Source organism: Ixodes scapularis, unplaced genomic scaffold, assembly GCF_016920785.2.
Source record: "Ixodes scapularis isolate PalLabHiFi unplaced genomic scaffold, ASM1692078v2 PGA_scaffold6__148_contigs__length_123643588, whole genome shotgun sequence".
Taxonomy (NCBI): domain Eukaryota; kingdom Metazoa; phylum Arthropoda; class Arachnida; order Ixodida; family Ixodidae; genus Ixodes; species Ixodes scapularis.
This window is the reverse complement of record NW_024609881.1, coordinates 101116004-101136480: the sequence shown is the minus strand read 5'-3', so window position 1 is coordinate 101136480 and position 20477 is coordinate 101116004. Positions and strand designations below refer to the sequence as shown.

General features: G+C 41.7%; 1 protein-coding gene across 2 annotated transcripts; it reads left to right on the top strand.

Moving 5' to 3' along the window:
* Positions 1-544: 544 nt before the first annotated feature.
* On the top strand, positions 545-17039 carry LOC8038126. 2 transcript variants are annotated; one of them, XM_042294502.1, is made up of 3 exons: positions 545-728; positions 14829-14969; positions 16891-17039. In XM_042294502.1, the coding sequence occupies exons 1-3, from the start codon at positions 545-547 to the stop codon at positions 16989-16991; spliced, it is 426 nt and encodes a 141-aa protein (XP_042150436.1). In that variant the 3' UTR covers positions 16992-17039. The 2 variants fall into 2 exon arrangements, with proteins under 2 accessions (XP_042150436.1, XP_002399668.4); XM_002399625.4 differs by lacking the exon at positions 545-728 and adding an exon at positions 14106-14351.
* Positions 17040-20477: the final 3438 nt, after the last annotated feature.

The window sequence follows — 20477 nt, the reverse complement described above, 5'->3', positions numbered from 1 at the left end:
AAACCTAGCACAAAGAATTTCACAATTATTTACGCTTCAACATTTAAAAAAAAAAACTTAAATTTCTTTTGCGCTGTAGTTTGTTCATATTCCGGGCACTTAGAAAGCAGCCGATGCGCAAAAGCAGTTTCTTTTTAATGTACCGGGGATACACAATATCAAGCGAATTGGACACCGTCACACCACTGATTCTAGAGACCTTCAGCAATAATCTCATTTTGGAAAACGACCACGACCTTGTTACGGAGTTGGGATGACCATCAACCACTATATCTAGTTTCAGTCGGAGTGGTACCGACGCTACGAGCAAATGGGGTCAATAATACAGCGCCAAAAACTTCAACGTCACGGATGTTGTCAAGTTCGCGTGTCTGCTATCACCGGAAATAAAACCGAACAAGCATTTTGAGGGATCCGTGACCTTGCTCTTTTAGTCTGTGCATCAGGATTTGCATATCGTCTAGTCTCTCAATGGACTTTGTGTTTTGGTGAAACGAAGTATAAGCTTGTGCCAAATGTTGTCACCCGACAGAGCCACGTCTTCATGACCACACTGTTGCTGGTGGATCCCCCTGGCGAGCTATATAAAGACAGTTGGTGGCTTCGGAAATTGCAGTTTTTGCACAACGCAAAGCCTACAACGACCATGCTAAAGTTTCTCCTGACAGCGCTTTTGGCGTATCTGGTGGTAGCTACGGCTGACCACCATGAACATGAACATCATGCAGGTATGTCCTGGTTTCACAATCTCACAATTTATACATTCTTCGAACACACGCGTCAACCGATCAAAATAGTATATTGCTCTGAACACAACAAGAACCAGTTTCCATCAATCGCTCACCAATTGTGGAGTTTTCTTTTTAATATTTTAAGCACATGCGAATTGCCTAGTACCATGCGGTTTTAAGGATATTTTTACATTTCGGGATACACTACACTACAATCTGCGAAAACCAATTGAACGTGAGCTCAATATTTATTGTTAAAACACGCCATCGAAACTAAGATACTTTTTTTTATTCCTAACATGCGCCAAGTTAAAATCGAACTGGAGTCTTTTTTATGTATTTTTGGGGAAGGTTAAATTATAGTTTGATCTATTGATCCGATTGTCTAGTTTTCTTTTTATTGTTCGCCTTGCATCCGGGTCGCCTGTATGGTACCTGAATATAAAATGCTTATTGTTTTATACAAATCGACGTAGATGTTACTACTCCGGCCTGTGGGGAGCACGAGATTGCCAAAACGTGTGTTTCGAGTAGCTGTGCTGAAGCTACCTGCGACAAACCACAAATTGGCCCTGAATGCACACTCGACTGTCAGACTGGCTGCTACTGTGACCATGGTAAGGAGGAAATAGCTGTGTTTTTTGACGCTATCGACAAAAAAACATGTTAATTCTTAACAGTATTAACGCATTTCAAACTCTGTACACTTCGCCATTTTCAGCCACTACAAAGACGGTCTTTGCATCTGATTTGTTCTGAAAAGCGGTGCAGTAACGATTTCTATTACCTTTAAATTAGGATCGTTTTATTTTTTTTAATGAGTGCGTTCTGAATTTTTGAAGTATAAAAAGCGCACAACGCAGCGTTTCGTGTCTGTACTCTTGACTGTATTGCATCCTTTCCGCTGTTTTTCCCCCTTTAATACGTCTAACAAACTAGCCCAACTCGCCCAACTAGCTCCACTTGATGTGTTTTGAGCTCGTCGTTTATAAACAACAAAACAAAATTAAGTTCATCACGCAGATTTTATACTGAATCTAGCTTCACTTAGCTTAAAAAGAGTTTAAAGGCGTTTTACTCTTGACTAAAATTTTACAACATTACCGCGATGTAGGGAAATAATTATTTGCTTGAGTCGACACATTGATGGCGATGCGCAAGGTAAAATTGTGTTCCTAAGGACAATTACAAGTTTTTTTTAAACGATATATAATTGGAGGTGCATGCTGTGCCATCCTTGTTCACTAGGATCACGAACACGCCTCCCAGTGCAAGCTACCCTCCTCTACATAGTACCTTGGAGTACAATGTTTTAATACAGCAAATACTGCACAGGTACCACATACATGAGGACTGACCTAAGCTAAAATGTGCTAACTTTGCGTGGCTCATAACCGCTCATGTACATTGCTTTGTTAGGGTATGCCCCTGTATCACAACAATACATTATTTAAATTATAATTATGTCAAACATTAAATATATCTTTGACTCACTTATATAATAAAGAGTAAAAAGAAGATTTTCGAGAAAGGTCCACAAGAAGGCTGTATTTTTGTTGATTGAATAACGCGATGATGCTAAACGCAGGATTCTCCAAGTGTTTAAGTTTAGCCACTTGATGTTCATAATAAGATAGATGAAGTATTTGTAGATTTTAAGTAAGAATACACATGATGTGCCCTAATAAATTCCATCTCTGCTCTGAAGGTTTCTACCGTAATGGCGAACATGTCTGCGTGACCAAGGAAGCGTGTCCTGAAGGATCTGCCGCCCACACATATGTGGAGCCACCGCACGCCCACGAATAATTTTTCCAGGAAGACTAAGTGTCCAGACTAATAAAGCTGCACATATTCCCTTCGGATATTGCACTTACTTATTTTCCTGTTTAATATTTCACATATATTTTAAGAGCTATTGCCTGTCAAGGGCGGAATGTCTGAAGTACATCCCCAAGATTTTGAAACATTCGCCCAATACAATTAAAAAAAAAAAACATTTGAGTCCTGGAATGTAATTTTTTTAGCCGCGAAGTTAATCAATTAAGAATGGATGTTTATTTCACCACAAAGGGTATATATATGGCGAGGCCTTTGAAAAGAAAACAGAACATTTTCAGCTTGTCGACACATTTGACTAGTGAAGTATGTTTCAAGTTTTCGTTTTAGAAGTCGTACCTCTGGCTTGCCATTGAAAACGCCCAGAATCAGCTAGTATACTATATAAGATTCCAACATGGCTAAATCGCCTAGACGAGAAGCGAGAATAGTCACCAAACAACGAGAAAACGAGCATATTCACCAACGCGTCAAAACTAGCTATTTGTTTGGGGGGGGGGGGGATAGAATAAATTGTTGTTTTTTTTTGTTCTAAATATACATACTTTTACATGGCTCTATTACATTTAGTCGCAAATGTACACGACAGCGAAGGCTACACACAGAGTCTAGTATCTGAAACGCTGTTTCTCAAAACGATCAGTCTCGCTATTCACCAAATTCACATCAAGTCCGATGGCAGCCAACTCCACGTGCCGAGGGGTCCAATTAAAAAGTGACAAAAGTGCATACTCAAGAAGCTCGTTAGTTTTGTGTATTTTCATTGGCTGCTGATGAAATCATTATACAGTGGATGCGCCGTCGACGTTGTGGTGTGCTTTCTTTCTGTGTGATTGGTTAAGCCGCTGGTAACAAACGCTCTAAAATAAGGAGAGCCGTGATGGCGAATTTATGACGCTGTTCGATTGGCTCCCTCGTTCTGTAGCATTCTGTGCGGAAGAAAAAGAGGGGTGAAGAAAAAGTAAAGAAAGAAAAAGGCTTAGCTCCTATGGAAACACGGCGAAGCCACCGGTCTTTAAACAAAACGGCGCCGTTTCGCACGGGAGACAATAGATGGCGCAAGCGGTCGCGACGTCAACTGCCGCCAACGAACGAGCAGACGACGCCGAGACCCGGCCCTTTTGCAGACAGGGAACCGCTGTTCCTTGCGGTTACCGCGCCTGTCTTTTTTGTTTCCGCGACGGTCGCCGCCTGCGGAACGCGCGCCACTTGAGTCTAAAAAGATTGTCTGCTAAAGACGCTGGCTCTCGGCGCCGTATGCTCGTTCGTTGGCGGCGTTCGTTGCGCCATCTCTTGTGTCCCGTGCGAAACGGCGCCGTGGTGTCTGAAGACCGGTAGCTTCTCTTTGTTTCCACAGGAGCTAAGCCTTTTTCTTTCTTTACTTTTTCTTCAAGTAAGTTCGCTCTTTGCAAATTTTACAAAAAAAAAAATGCACCATCTGGGGCAACGCTGCACAAAGTCGTAGAGCGATAGGTTAAGGAACCGAATTTTCCGGTTGATTTAACGATCCTGCCGTCGCCTTGTTTCACCCTGTAGAACCATGGCGCGGCGCTGAAACCGAAACCATGGCGCCGCTATCTTGGGTCCTAGCGTCGACGGTGGTATGAAGGCAATTGTGACATGCACTGAAGCGTGCTGAAGGTGCTGGTTCATTCCGCGATACCCGGAGTAAACCAGTTGTAATCGGCGCTCACCTTATAAAAATTGCTTGTTGCAGTGGGCTCGAAATCTTTTCGTTTTACTAAGGCCACCCAAGCCTACTCCCTCCGTCTTGCAGTTGAGTTCTTTCCCAAACGGGATCCGAAACGGCTCTTTCCATCCTCCGACCTGCAGCTGCACCCAAAAGCGCAACACGCAGGCATTGTGCCACTAAGTACACAACCTCCTTGTTTTTTAAGTCGGTAACCGCGTGGGAAAGACGGCGCGTAAACGCGCGTTCGATGAGCAGTTGTTTGCTGGGCCCAAGATGGTGGCCATTAGAGCCGCTTGTATATTTTCGGCAAAACGCAAAAAGAAAAGGAATGCGTTACTCTGGAAACCCATACAGTGACTCTAATTGCGACCAGGGTTTCAATACCGAGAAGATACCTACACAGGTAAGAATTGGCGAGACATATGGTTGTATGCAATCGGACGTTCGGCTCGCATCAAGTATGTCTGGGTATATTCCCGTCATTGCGCCTCGAAAGGCAAACTTTTATTTTTGCGGTTCACCTGGCCTAACAAAGCGAACAATATTACGTCGAGTTTTGATTGTACGTCAGGCTCGCGGATGCCATGTGAAAGAAAATAACAAGAACAGTAAAGCTAAAAAGACGGGATATTTTTTTTTTTTTTTTAGTTCTCTCAGTCACTTTGTACGCATATCTATAGACGCTGACAGACGCATCTGTTGGACTGATGACGGAACGGTATTACGCCGCTCTCAAAGTCACGACTTCTGAGCGTTGCAGAAGTTCCTAAACGCCGGATGAAGGGCAGACGGACGGAGGCGAAGACGGACGCTGACGCACACCTTTCTTGTCTGCGTCTCACGGCATGGCAAACGACGATAGACGGCGTTGATATAGCACACGACGCGGAAGCAGAGGCTCCTCTGCTCGCACGACTACCAGGCGGTGTTACACCGGACTAGACGCACCGGATTACGTGAAAGGGAGACACGGATGATGTGAAAGGGAGAGAGAATTGCTGAATCACGTTTGCCCGCTCCGCGAATGTGGCCACTGGCGGCCATCTTTTTGGTAGAGTTATGCCACCTCTAGCCAAGGTACAGCTGCTGCAGCCACTATCATCCATCCATGGCAGACAGCGTTGTGGCAGTTGTGGTGGCAGGCTGCCATCAAAATAGAGTGGTTGATATTTCGTGCCTGATTGAAATTTTTTGACAAAACATTTTGAAACCCGGCGTGAGCGGTAGCCCTATTCTTGAGGACCCGGTGAAAGTTTCACGAAATCGCAGCACAGCACCGGGGGAAAGCAGCACAGCACGCATTTAAAGTCACATCGAAAGAAGCATCGAAACCAGACGCCGGTACGGAGTCTGCTTTCGATGCGAGCTGCGCTACTCTCCCCCGGTGCTGCGCTTTCGTAGAAGTTTCGCCGGGTCCTCAAAGATGAGGCCGCCGTTCACGCCTGGTTTCAAGAATCTGCTTCGTCGAACAATTTCAATCAAGCACGAAATATCACCCACGCTACAGTGTACTCGATCCACGGCTATCTTGTGGCAGCCTGCCGCCATTGCTCTTTCCGCCATATTACTATGATGGCTAGATATAATATAACTCTACCAAAAAGATGGCCGAACGTGACCGCATTCCCGTCCATAGGCGGAGCTGGTCAAACGCGATTCAGCAAGTAGACATAGAGATCAGTGGACAGAACGCTTGTTTGCCTGTTCGGTCGAGCAGCCAAGCCACTCCAGTAGTAATGGGCGGGTCACTGATTTGCCGTCGGGGCTTAGAGCTGTTGTGACTTCCACTTGAATTGAGTCTAGCGGTGTGAATGTTCTGCGAAAATATGTAGTTTTTCGTGGAAGAATTTTTTTTTTTAAATACGTGTCCCATTTTTCACGTTAATAAACATTTTGTTTTGCTTCCTTGCAGTGTCTTTTAACAGACACTGAAATCGGGAAAAGAAAATTCTACAAATCCTACGTGGGACACGTGTTTTGAAGAAGAAAAAACACTACGCATGAAGAATTTTTTAGCAGTACTTATGCCGCTAGACCTAAATTGCGTCGAACAGCGCAAATATTGGGCAATTTGTTTTTTCCTTTTCGAGGAAAGTTTTCGGGGAAAAAGAGTGTCTGAAATATGCTCTTTAAAACAAAAACGCTTTTATTTTTTTTAATTTTAAATACGTTTGAGGGTCAGTCTTTATATATTAAAGTAAACCGCACTAGAGCTACGACCTAGACAATAAAGTTTTTCTACTCACTTATTTCAGAACAGGCAGCCGTATATATATATATATATATATATATATATAAAGACTGCAGCATTAGCCGAACATAATGCCTAAGAACAAACTGCGATGCAAGAAGCATGAACATAATAGGTGAAGCCTCACGTTTCTTTCGCTGCCTGCGACTATGCGGAGCGAAAGTGCGTCTGCATGTTTCACAGGGGTTGTGGTGACGTCAGAAAGACGCCGAGCTCTGATTCGTTCTGAATGAAGGAGACTGGGTAGACTTCAAGGCAGCTTTCTTTGACGTCTACCCACTATCCTTCAATCAAAGCCAATCATAACTCGGCGTCTTTCTGCAATCACCACAACCCATGCCGAAGATGCATACGAATTTGCGCCCTGCATAGCTATACGGTGCCTCGAACACGTCCTTTCCGCAGTAGAGTCTTCAGCGTCCTATCCCGTTCATATACCAAAGAGGGTCCCGAAGTGACAGAAAATTACGTCACAAAAGCCGGAGGAGTACTGTGTTGCTGTTGGATGCCGCGATCCTCGTTGTTGTTCGTAGAAGTTCCAGCAGGAAGCACGAGTTAAACACGAGTGTTTTCTCGTCACGGCGTCCAAACTCCTGGCAGCCGAAGCTCCCGTGAACTGCAAAGCTGGGGAGCCAGCTGCAGCAGAACGGGCGTCGGTCACAGCCACCACCGCTGCCGCGACGCCCCCAGGATCATGGCAGACGACAGCATGGCAGTTGTATGACGTCGTCAGACGAAATTCGAGGGACAAGTTGTCTCGATGCGGCAAGAACACCGGTTAGATACGCGTCCTAGGTACCGCACTCTTGGTGGTAAAATTTTAGTTGATAATTAAGATAGTTGAGACAAGGCTTGCGTGCTGGCATGTTTGTTTTTGTTTTTTTTCGTTTTTACTAAATTGGAGTTGTCTTTTTTTATTATTATTCTCTCCAGATTCCGTGTTTCTCGATCTCTAAATCGAGCGTGGTAAAAAAATAATATCGGTATTTATATGTGATTATTTTTAATTTAACCTACACGGGCGTGGGATTCCTCGGTCTCCGAGATACATATTCGCAAGACCAGAGCATTTTCAAAATATCCCTTCATCGATAAGAAAAGGAAATGAGATAAGGCCAAAAGGAATCGTCGGAGATGCGCGACTCCCGGCTTGAATCGAATAGCGCGATGTCAAACCGAGCTTTAACGCTCTTAAAAAATCCGGTTGCCGAGGCATCCCTTCAGCTGTGAATGTTATGAACGACGAAGTGCTATTCGCTTCAAACCGGTATCCACACACGTTTAGAACTTATTTTCGCAGACGTTATGGCGGCGTCGTTGGTTTCGGGTCATATAACAATAAAGCTAAAAATAAAGACGTCGTGCCGTGAAGCTATGCTTTTTTACTATTCAAGGAGCTTGCGTATTTTTTTTTTTGGATAAAACTGGCGTCCAGGGGATAATTAGGCGGTTCATCGATCGGTACACAACAGAAACATGAAACCGTGCTTAAAATATCAATATCAATATTTCATCCCCACATCTATAAATGCTCTCTTCCTGTAGTGCCTGAAATCAAATTCACGACACTTGTGCTAACCGAAATTATAAAAACAGTATGCACAGCTGTCAGATTTTGCGGTTCCAAGCTAAAATACACTTTAATTTAAGGTAATGTAGTGATTGCGCAGGCGAGCTGGTGGATGTTAACAATTTGGTCCTTAGCCCGAGACTGAGGCAGGAAAAGAGGAAAGTTTCAAAGTAGAAGAAAAATGAACAGTCGAGGACACGTAGAGACGTGTCCTCGACTGTTCATTTTTCTTCTACTTTGCAACTTTCCTCTTTTCCTGCCTCAGTCTCGGGCTGAGAACAAAATAATTTAAGGTGTTTTTTTTTAATTTTTTTGCAATGTTAGGTTACAATGTATAAGAAGATTTTAATGAGTGTTAGAAAAACAAAATTTATTGTATCATCTACTCCAGTTAGTGCTACTTGGAATTGAAAGACAGCTGACACCTCTAATTTTTTTTTCTTGTTGCAAATGACTGAAGATTACACCTAGCATCATCTTCGGAATCGGAATATTAGGAACTGCGTATTTGCAAAATAAAAATACACCACTCTGAGAGAGACTCTGCATTCCGAGTTCCTCAGCGAATCAAGAAAATCATTTTGATTGAAATTTCTAAATGGCATTGATAGCATTAAACAAGCCAGAAACCGTTTTATATATCAGGGAGAGTAGACCCTCCAAAAAAAAAATCCGTCCGTATTGCTGTCATGCTGATGTGATTGCTTTTCTTTTTTTTCCTTCGAGAACTATTGAAGAGTGGAATAGGATGCCTAAAATAAATTCTTCGCAAATTTTCAAAACACTTTTTTAGATAGATATATAAACCCGTTTTTTTATCGTTTCGATCAGGTACGGCTCATTCGTATATATATGTATATATATAGAAGACGAAAAGAACCCTTGGTGAAAGCAGCAACAACGGACGATTTAATCTTCGACGTTTCGGCCGGAGTCCGGCCGAAACGTCGAAGATTAAATCGTCCGTCGTTGCTGTTTTCACCAAGGGTTCTTTTCGTCTTCTGTACCCACGCCTTCGGCCCCTCCGCCACCATGCCCGTTATATATACATATATATATATATATATATACATATATATATATATATATATATATATATATATCTTGGCATAGGAGCCAAGGGGCCGAAGACTTATATATAACGAAGTGAAAAACTTACGGTAAAAAACAAGGAACAGCGGAAGCTTAATCAACAGTTTCGCCGACAGACGCGGCTTCGTAAGGAGATCACTTATATATATATATATATATATATATATATATATATATATATATATATATATATATATATATATATATATATATGGACGATTTCATTTGAATTAAGGCAACGAGTGGCAGTCGTATTTTTTTATTTTGCTTCAAATTTTTATATTTTGTGGAGCATGTTTTAAGAAGAACAATCCTTTTTATTTTAATGTCCTGACATGTTTAGTTCACGAGAAAAACAATCTCAAATAAGCAGGAAAGAACGACGAGGTTTTGACGATTATCGTGTGTGGCGTTTTTGAACCACCCTCAATCTCAATGTATAAAAAAGAGAGCTTCTATATTTTTTATTGTTAGATATATGCAAGTCGGTAAAACGAAATACCAACTGCAATTCATTACTCGTCGATCCAATCCGTAACGCTATTATGGCTCCGTAACGCTATTCTAAAGGAGGGAGGCGACAGCTTTCCGTCCAGTTTCATAAACCGGACATAATTTAATTTATTTTGATAGCCATCTTTACTTTTCAAATCATGTTAGTCACATTGTTGCCTCTGCTTTTCGAGTGATGAGAATGCTATCACGCGTGACGTGTAACGTTTCCAATTCTTTATGTTTCATCCGCTTGTTTTGCTCCTTGGTGCGAGTAAGACTCGAGTTTTGCTGTGCTGCATGGAATTCGCTGAATGCAGCGGATGCCGAGCGAATCGAAATGGTTCAAATACAATTTGTTCGAATAGTTTATGATAGGTATTTTGGGAGGAGATGTTATTACGACTATGAATACAATCTCAAAAGTACTTTCCTAGCGCAACTTCCTAAAAATACGGAAAGCTCGTGGTGTGTATCCTTTTTTTCATAATCTGTGGGAATGAATTGTCGCCCAAATTTGCAGGGTTTTTTTTTTTTTCATATCATTTTTAGTCTTTAAACAAAACCTTGATTTATACCTTTTCGGCAATTGACCCACACCGTGTTTTTGAACAGTGGCATACATCGTTATGAATTCTTCTTTTCGTATTATATTTTATCTTCCACCACATTATAACCTATTGGTTGTTCTGGTGCACGAATCAAATACGGCACTATTATTATTATATTATTATTACTACAGTGGGTGACAGATTAAGAATGCAATGGTCTATTCGCATTCAGCTCCAGAGCTCCAGCAGTTTAACACAAAGGGCTGTGCGGAATCGAAGACAGTCGAAAGGCTCCAATTGCCAGCAGAAAGTGGAACTTTTACCTCATACTTGCCCTGCTACTATCAAAAGCCAATGAAAGGGTTGCGCATACTCTCTCCTTTTTTGAAACTCGGAAAAAAAACCAGCTCTATCACGTCCAAGTATTAAGCAGGACGACGCTGAAGGAGTCGGTGCCAGGTCTTGAAAAAATTATTTCCTAAGCGTAATCAAGAGCAAATGTATTTGAGTTAAAACATGTTCGTTTTATTGAAGTCAGATTTATATGATTTGGCCATATTCACTTTATTAAAATGATTTTTGTATTAGGTCAGATTCATTTAATTTTAACCCATTTTTTTGTTTAATCAATTTGCTTTATTTGGTTTATAACATAGGCTATTATCAAGTGATTAGAACAATAGTATACATCAGCCTATAGACAAACGTCATCATAATACTGTACCACACTAAAACACAATGTGAAATATTGCGGATCGATTGAGCTACAATGGTCAATGACTTCTGCCCGTCAGCTATAATTAGATTAATAAAATGGATGCTCGCGCTGAAGGATAAGAAGCCGCCAACTGCTCAAGTAACGACGCCACTGAGGCAGCTTGACAATTATTGCGCCTGGCGCTAACGCTAGAGCTTTACCTTCGCGAGAGATGGAGAATATTTCTACTTACTGCTTTCGCGTTAGTTCACTCATAATGTTTCATCATAATCTCTAAACATTCTTGAATCAGAATAATCAAAGTGAAGCAAAAATAAAAATCATCGCTGGAATTTGTTTATTGTTAGGCAGCACAATTTTGTGTTTCCAGTCACCCTAAAACTTATGACCATTTTTTTAGGCGCAGGTTAAAAAGGATTCGTTCCCGTGTATTGTGTTAAAGAAGGGGGACTGCAATTCTCACTAAAAACGGTTTGCTATTCTTCTTATTTCGTTAAGAGTTTCAGTGAAAACAGAAAAAAGCCTATGTTTTGCAAAATAATATTTAAATTACGATTCGAAACAACTCGGAAACACCTTCATGTTTTTCGTTTCACGATGGTACGTAATGGAACGACAAACCCGCAATGGTGGCGTCAAATACACAATTCTGGCGCAACAGCAATCGTGGTGTTAGAATGGTACTCGTTGTGACACAATTCCGAATCGTTTATTTTTATTGTAGAAGGCTGAAGCCCTAATCGAGGCTTGATTTGCTTGGTACAAGTGACACTACTGGCAGCTTTTGCTTGACTCCTGCAAAAGCATGGGTCTATACAAAAAAAAAAGATATCTGCAAAACCATGGGCCTACACACACAAATAAAATATAACCGGATATAACAGTTTTTATGTGCAAATTGTCATCTTGGTGAAATTTTCACGATGTTTTCATGGAATCATGTTGACATTTAGTGTTCTGGCATCAACACCGGTATTATGACTGACAGAAGGGAAAACGCAGGAAGGTCTTTCAGCTACCCTGCCTCCAGCTCGAATGTTCTGCGATTCTGCCTTCGATATCACTTCGCCGACCAGCGTGCCTAGGGCGTGCATGCGCACATTCAAGCCACCACGAAGGGCAGCAAGCGCGCGAGCTGAAGGTAAGGATTCTGAAATTGGCGCCCTGCGAGACTATTTTTTTCAGTGATTGTAGGTCACCAAAAACTCGATAAATCAATGTTGAATGGTCAAGCTTCGATGGCAGCTACACTGTTGGGAAACAAATCTGTGGAGGAGTTGAATAGGAGGAGGGTTTCCGACGGTCTCTGTGTTGGCGTTCGGGATTTTGAAGGCGGCAGAGCTCAGCACTCGACAGGGCTCAAGGCGGCTTTGCTGCACACCAAATTGTACACTACTGGTACACCGCCTTTACCTTGAAACATGTGAGACTAAGTCACATGCGGGCTTAGTTGTTGATTTTATTACTCTACACATATTCTCGGCTAAATAAGGTGCTGTATTCTCTCCTCCTACCATCTTTTTACCTCATCAAAATGTGATAAAGTCGCTCTACATAATAATAGGTATCCACCCGTACTTTATTAATAATGAAATTTATTTAGGAGTGTTCATTCCCTTGTAAAACGAGGACAGTGAGAGAAGGGCGCAGCTGCAGCATTAAGAAGAAAAAGTTAAATATCTTACATCGGGATCTGGAAGGGCTCTAGCCCGATCCAGGGAATACCCAGGTAGGACGTCAGAGGAACGGCTAACTTGACACAAGCTTGGTAATCCCAGAGGCCTTACTGGGGCCTAAAACAATTTTTACCAAATCGTATGTTAGCGCCAAATACTTTCCTTTGGCATTTTCTTGGATTTTTATATCGACACGTGATAGTGAGTGTGCCGGACTTGACCCAAACATGCCTTGTATTAACCAAAGAGAAGCAGCAGTGAAGCCTACATCTGTGATGTGAATTTGGGCCCAAAGTCACCAGATCAAAAGAAAACAAGCAGAATTCAGTCGTAACTCTGGCACTTGCTTTGGAAATTAGGACGAAAATACAGACTCTTGGCAAAAGAAAGTCCAGTTTGGCACTACCTTGGCTTCCTCGGGCTTATTAATGTCCTTAATTCTCGGACAAAAATACAATTTTCACCCAAAATAACGGTCCTACCTGGATAATGTATGCAGAAACCCTTCTGCACCAATTATGAAAGAAGCTACGTTTGCAAGTGATTACAAAGATCAAGTTTGTCTTAATATATGTTAATAAATTGTGAAATTAACGAATACAATTATCCTTACACGTTTAGTGCATCGTGTACACACTGTACGCATACACGTAGAGCTATCCGTGTATCCTTACAGGTAAGGCATGAGTGCAAAAATGGATCGCACGTATTTACCATCGATTATTCCTTTAATGTGTAAATAACAATTTTAAACACCCTATATTTTTCTTTTAAATCCCACGAGTTACAAGTCCCAATGGCATTACTAAATCTTATGGCAGATTTACGCAATTCCCATTTCGCATTATTAAGACAACAATATTTACGCAATGTAATCTCTAAAAACGAAATCAAGTATTACGGACCTGTCAGCTCTGATTGACAGGTGCGTAATCGTGCACCTGTCAATCAAGCGTGCACCTGTCAACTCTAATTTAGTTACTAGATTCCGCATTCCAATGCATTCAATCATAGCCTCAAAAATTATACACTTAATTTAGGCTAACCCGTGCAAAGTTTAAAAATAATGCCTTGGATACCTTCTACGCTGTAATCCGCTCATATTTTGGGATCTTAGAACGAAGCCGATGCGCACAAGTAGTCGTTTTTTTATTTATCTGGGATACATGATATCCAGTGAATTGGACACCGTCACACCACCGATTCTAGAGACCTTCAGCAATAATCTCATTTTGAAGAACGACCACGACCTTGTTGCGGAGTTGAGATTGCCAAAAACTACTATATTCCGTTTCAATCAGAGTGATACCGACGCCACGAGCCAATGGGCCGAATAAAACAGCCCCAAAACTTCAACGTCCCGGATTTTGTTACGTTCGCGCGTGTGCTATCAACGGAAAGACCAGACAAGGATATTGAGGGATCCGTGACCTTGCTCTGTTAGTGTGTACATCAGCATTTGCATATCGTCTAGACTCTCAATGTACTCCGAGCTTCGGTAAAACGAAGTATAAGCGTGTGCCAAATGCTGTCACCCCACAGGGTCACGCCTTGATGACCGCACTGCTCCTCGTGGAACCCCCTGGCGAGCAATATAAATACTGTGGGTGGCTTCGGAAATTTCAGTTTTTGCAGTACCCAAAGGCTACAACGACCATGCTTAAGTTTATCCTGACAGCGCTCGTGGCGTATTTGGTGGTAGCTGCGGCTGACCACCATGAACATGAACATCATGGAGGTATGTCCTTTTTTCACAACCCCACAGTTTATAGAATCTTTGAACACTCGGATAAATCGCTCAGAAATAGTTTAAGGCTTTGAAAACAACAAGGACCACTTTCTATCAATCGCTCACCTATTGTGAAGTTTTTTGAATGCTTTAAACGTAAGGGAATCGCCCAGTACTATTCAGTTTTTCAATGTCATTTTTCCATTTTGGTATACACTGCACCACAATCAGCGAAAGCGAGTGAACCTTAGCTCAATATTTATTGTTACAACACGTCGTCGAAATCAAGATACTTTTTTTTATTCCTAAAAGGCGCCCAGTGAAAATCGAACTGGACTCGTCTTGTATGTATTTTTGGGGAAGGTTAAATTATAGTTAGATATCTCAATTTGATTGTGTAGTTTTTGTGATCGCTTGCGCTATATTCGGGTCGCCTGTACGGTGCCTAATTATAAAATGCTGATTGTTTCATTCAAATCGACGTAGATGTTACTACACCGGCATGTGGGGAGAACGAGGTTGCCAAAACGTGTGTTTCGAGTAGCTGTGCTGAAGCTACCTGCGACAAGCCACAAATTGGCCCTCAGTGCACGCTTGACTGTCAAACTGGCTGCTACTGTGACCATGGTAAGAAAGAAATCGCTATGCTTTTTGGCACAATGAGAAAAATAATATACAGGGTGTTTCATGATATGTGGACAAATTCGATGTGGCCAAAACTACGCATCGCGCCAAAAAAAGGCTTTTGTCGTTTTCGTTCTAGTCCAGGGGCCTATTTAGGAAAATTATTAAAGTTCGGTATAATAGAGTTTTTAATTATTTTCGCGTATTAATTTTCTAAATATTGAGTTTAAGGGCATGGTTTCAATTAGAATCTTTCTGAGCATCTTCGAAAAACATAAAATCAACAAATCGCCAAACGATAGAAGGGCCGCGCCGTATTTTACGGCGTTCTGAAAGACCGCACAATTTCGACGGATTTCGAGTTTCGGCTATCAATTGGAGCGCTTGTCGGCACCGACGGCACCGCACCCCATGGAGAAATAGTTCAACCAACCTCTGCTGGGCTGTCCTCGAGCAACGCAGCAGAGGATGGTTTGACTATTTCTCCACACGGTGCGGTGCCGTGGGTGCCGAGAATTGCTCCAATTGCAAACCGAAACTTAAAAACCCGTCAAAATTGTGCGGTTGTTCAATAAGTCGTAAAATATCGCGCGTGCCTTCTATCATTCTGAGATGTGTTTATTTAGTGTTCTTCAATGATGCTGAGCAAGATTCTAATTGAAACCCTGCCCTTAAACTCAATATTTCAAAAATTAATTACACAAAAATGATTCACAACATATATATCTCGAACTTTAACCATATTTTTTTTTAAATAGGCTCTGGCCAAGGACCAAAACGACGCAAGCCTTTTTTTTTTTGTGCAAAGCGTAGTTTTTGCAGTATCAAATTTGTCCACGTTTCGTGGAACGCCCTGTATATGTTAGGACTTAACAGTATTAACGCATTGCAAACTCTTCACTTCGTCATTTTTCAAGCCAGTACAAAGACTTTTTTTTTCACATCTGATATGTTTCGTTAAGCGGTGCAGTAACTATTTGTGTCAGTTTTACATTAGGATCGTTGTTTTAAATGTATGCGTTTTTAATTTTTTGAATTATAATATAACAGCGCGGAAGACGAAAGGAAAGGAGAAGTGCACAGCGCAGCGCGGCGTGCCTGTACTTCTATCTGTCTTTCATTTTTTACGCTGTTTTTAATTGTCACTTCAGTATCACAAACTAACTAGCGCAACTCAACGCCTCGTTGCGTTTTGAGCTCGTCGTTTATTAACGCCGAAGCACAATTAAGCTGATCGCGCAGAGTTTGTAACAAATATAGTTTCACTAAGCTTAAAAAAAGTTCAAAGACGCTTCACTCTTGACTGATTATTTACAGCCTTATAGTGATGTACCGAAATAATGATTTGCTTCAGTCAACATGATGATAGTCTTGCCCAAGGTAAAATTTTTTTGCTAAGGACAAGTGCAAGTTTTTATACGATATGTATCGGAGGTGCATGCTGTCCGATGCTTGTTCAGTAGGAGCGCAAACACGCCTCCTCGTTCAAGCTACCTTTCTCTTCATAGTAACTTGAGGTACAGCTTTTGAATATAGAAAATCCTACACGGGTACCACATTCATGAGAACTGGACTAAGCTAAACTGTACTAAATTGGCGTTGCTCGTAACGGCTCATATACATAGCTTTGTTAGTTCATGGCACTTGTATTAGCACAATAAATTATTAAAATTATAATTATGTCAAACATGAAATAAATATGTGAGCCACCTATAAATTAAAAACGGAATACAAGATGTCTGACAACGAACGGTTCAGAAGAATGCGGCATTTTTGTTGACTTTATAACGCGTTGTCGTTAAATGCAGGACTTCCAAGTGTTCACGTTTCGCCAATTGATGTTCATAATAAAAAAGCTATAGTATTTGATGATTGTGAGACTACACACGACGTGCCCTAAAACAACTCCATCTCTTCTCTTAAGGTTTCTTCCGCAATGGTGAGCATGGCTGCGTGACCAAGGAAGCGTGTCCTGAAGGATCTGCCGCCCACACATATGTGGAGCCGCCGCACGCCCACGAATGATTTTTCCAGGAAGACTGAGTGTCCAGACTAATAAAACTGCGCAAATTACCTCTGGCCCCTTTACTTACTTATTTATCTCCAGGTTTAATATTTCACGTACGTTGTAAGATCTATTTCATGTCAAGGGCGGAATGTTTGAAGTACATCCCCAAGATTTTGAGACATTCGCCCTCTACAATCTAAAGAGAAACATTGTGATTTTCCTTAATTGCTACGTTAATCAATTAATAATTCATGTTTATTTCAGAACAGATGGTATATATATGGCTAGCTTTATGAAAAGAAAGTGGCACACCTGCAGCTTGACGGCACACTTGACCAGTGAAAAAAGTTTTAAGTTCTTTTTTTAGAAGTCCTACATCTGGCTTGGCATAGCAAATGCCCAGAGTTTACACGTTCACTATATGAGATCCCTACATGGCTAGATCGCCATGGCGAGAGCCGAGAATAGTCACCAACGTAACGAGAAAACGAGCATATTCATCAACGCGACAGATGCACATATATTTGTCTGGGAAGGGGGGAACATTAACTTTAGCGTTCTTTTATATATATATATATATATATATATATATATATATATATATATATATATATATATATATATATATATATATATATATGTTTACGTGCCTTTATTAGATTCAGTCGTAAACAAACACGTGAGGGCTGCGACCAAACAATCTAGTATTTTAAACGCTGTTTCTCAAACGAGCACTCGCGCTATTCTCCGATTTACATCGTCCTTTGACATTCAATTCCAAGTGTCGAGGGGTCCAATCAAAAAGTGTCAACCTGCATAATTAAGAAGCTCGTTATTTTTGTGCATTTGCATTTTCTGCTAAACCAATCACCGCACAGTGAATGCGCCATTATCGTGCGTATTTTTTTATGAGTGATTGGTTAAGCCGCTGATAACAAATTCACTAAGATGGCGAGAACCGTGACGGTGAATATTTGGCGCGTTTTGACTCTCTCCCTCGTTCCGAAGCATTCCCTGCGGTCCAAATTAATGTAAAACACAGTGTCGAACGACGCGTTTCAAAATAGGGCTCGTCCGTTAGCTTCTTCGTATAGTCTTTGCAGTGCAGTCAGCTTAAATGTGTAGAGACCTTTGCATCGCTTATCACCCGGGCGAAAAATGCAGAGTCACTGAGCTGTAGACGCATGCGCAGGGTCTGATGTACAGCGCAGCAGAGCAACAGCGCATGCTCAGATGCCCTTCCAGAACGCAGCAGACAAAGCTGGCAGCTCGCAGAAGGCGATTTTGCAAATGTGTATAGCTGGAAACAATACAGCCTAAAGAAGCGCGAATATAGCGCTTCGCATGGCCTTTGAGTGCTCTTTTTGCGTTTCTTTGAATAACAGACGAGGCCATTAAGCACTGCGGTCGCTGGTATCCGACATCTTTCGTTATCTTTAAATCGGCATTCAATGCCAAGGGGAGCCAGAAATGTATCAGTTACCGTATTTACTCGAGTAATTGCCGCACTATTTATGAACAAGGCGCCTGCATCTACTTTCCCACTGAACACATATAGAGCCAATCATTGCGTTACGCATCAATAACATAGCGAATAACGAGATCGACAACACGATTCTACATACAAATGCAATCTTCACAGATGTTATCTTCCCACAAAGACGTTATCTCTGTCCTGTAAAAAGCTGGAATCATGCTTTCGATCGCGATGATTAGCAATCTGCGTGCTCCGCGGAAAAGCAAACCCTGAGGCTTTTTTCATAAACAGTGCGGCTATCACTCGAGTAAATGCGGAATTTTTACATTTCTTTCCTTAACAGACGAGGCATTAAGAACTACTGTCGCTGGCATCCTACATCCGTGTTTATTTTCAAACCGTCATTCAATGCCAAGGGGAGCCAGAAATGTTTGTTATCTGCTCGACGAATATTTCAATAGATTGCACAAAGTTCCGCTGAAGGAGGCACAATCCAGATGCAATAAACAAATAGCTATGAAGAGATTTGATACGGACAAGTTGACAGAAGATTTAAATGGTTGCGTATCCGATATCAGGGCTTTTGAAATCACGTCATTCGGGTATTTATACGTCAAGTCTATTTTGCTGATGGCCCTCGAAGCTGCCTTTTCCGGCAGTACATTCTTGTAATTGTTCATTTCTTCCACCTAGCTACATAAGGAGCCGGGTTATTTGACTCTCGAAGAGTAGGCAATTGTACATCATCCGTAGAAGAGCCGTGAAAGCCTCTATTTACCGAGTTCTCCTTATTACACTCAGTGCTTCCTTCTTTTCTTTTTATTGTTTCCTAAAATGTAGTGCTAACTTTCACTGCCACGTTGGATGTCAAAACCTGACGTTTCCCTCAAACGTCCATGAATGTCTACTTCTTTTTTTCATAAAACTTACTGCTCTTTTCGTCCAACGGACGCGAGACATTTTCCTTAAAGGGACACCTCAAGGGAAAAAGGTTCTTTTAAAGAGAGTAAATGGGGCACGTATTTTAATAAAATAATTTTGCACGAGAAAACAATTGCGCAATATTTACGCCGTTGGAAACAATTTAGGTGCCGGAGGTGTAGGTCGCATCCAGCTAAGCCCCGCCAAGTGCCTACAAGATGCATAGATCTTTCGTTTGCTGGAGAGACGATTTACGGGTGAAAGTTCGGTTGTAAATGTGAATCTCCGTGCCGTAATAGTGTTGAAATTAACTCTTTTTTTATGTTTGAGACGCAAACATTCAAGAAAGACTAATTATTGTTTTCAAATGTATTCTAAGATTGCTCCTCCCGCTTTGGTTTGAAACGTTAAGAAACATGGCTTCCCGAGTCAGCGGAGTGCTGAACAAGCAAAGCTCGTTGAGTTCCTCACTTTTTATGAGTGCGAGTGGCGTTTGAGTTTACAGAGGTGTTTAGAGAAACATCTTCTCAACCGACATAGTTTGCAACAAACAAATGCCGCGAAAGCTGTGTCGTCTGTTTGGTCCTCTTGTGTGTTTCTTTCGTTTTAAGTCAATGTAGATCACCAACACGCCCAAGTCTTCAACTGCCGCACGTACGCGCCTTCGAACGCGCTGTGCGGATGCTTCTTCTCGCAGCGGGAATGGCCTAAGCCTAGCCTCACAGATCAACTATTTTGATCGATCTTGGTTGAGTTCTTTTCTTCACGCGTGTTAATGCTGAAAAAAAGATGTTGGTTCCCGTAAAAGCCGCCCCGCTGCTTTGTGAATTCTACTACCGTTGGAATTGCGACCATGGTTTCAATACCGTGAAGGTGCCTACACGGGTAAGAATTTGAGAGCCATTTTCGTTGGAGACAATCGGACGTTCGGCTCGCGTCAAGTCTGTCTGTGTATATTCTCGCAATTGCGCCTGCAAAGGCAAAGTTTTAAGTTTCGCAACTCACCTGGCCTAACAAAGCGAACATTTCCATGTCGCGTTTTAATTGTGCGTCATCATGCTCACCAAACTTGCTCGCGGATGGCATGCCCAAAAAAAAAATAAGT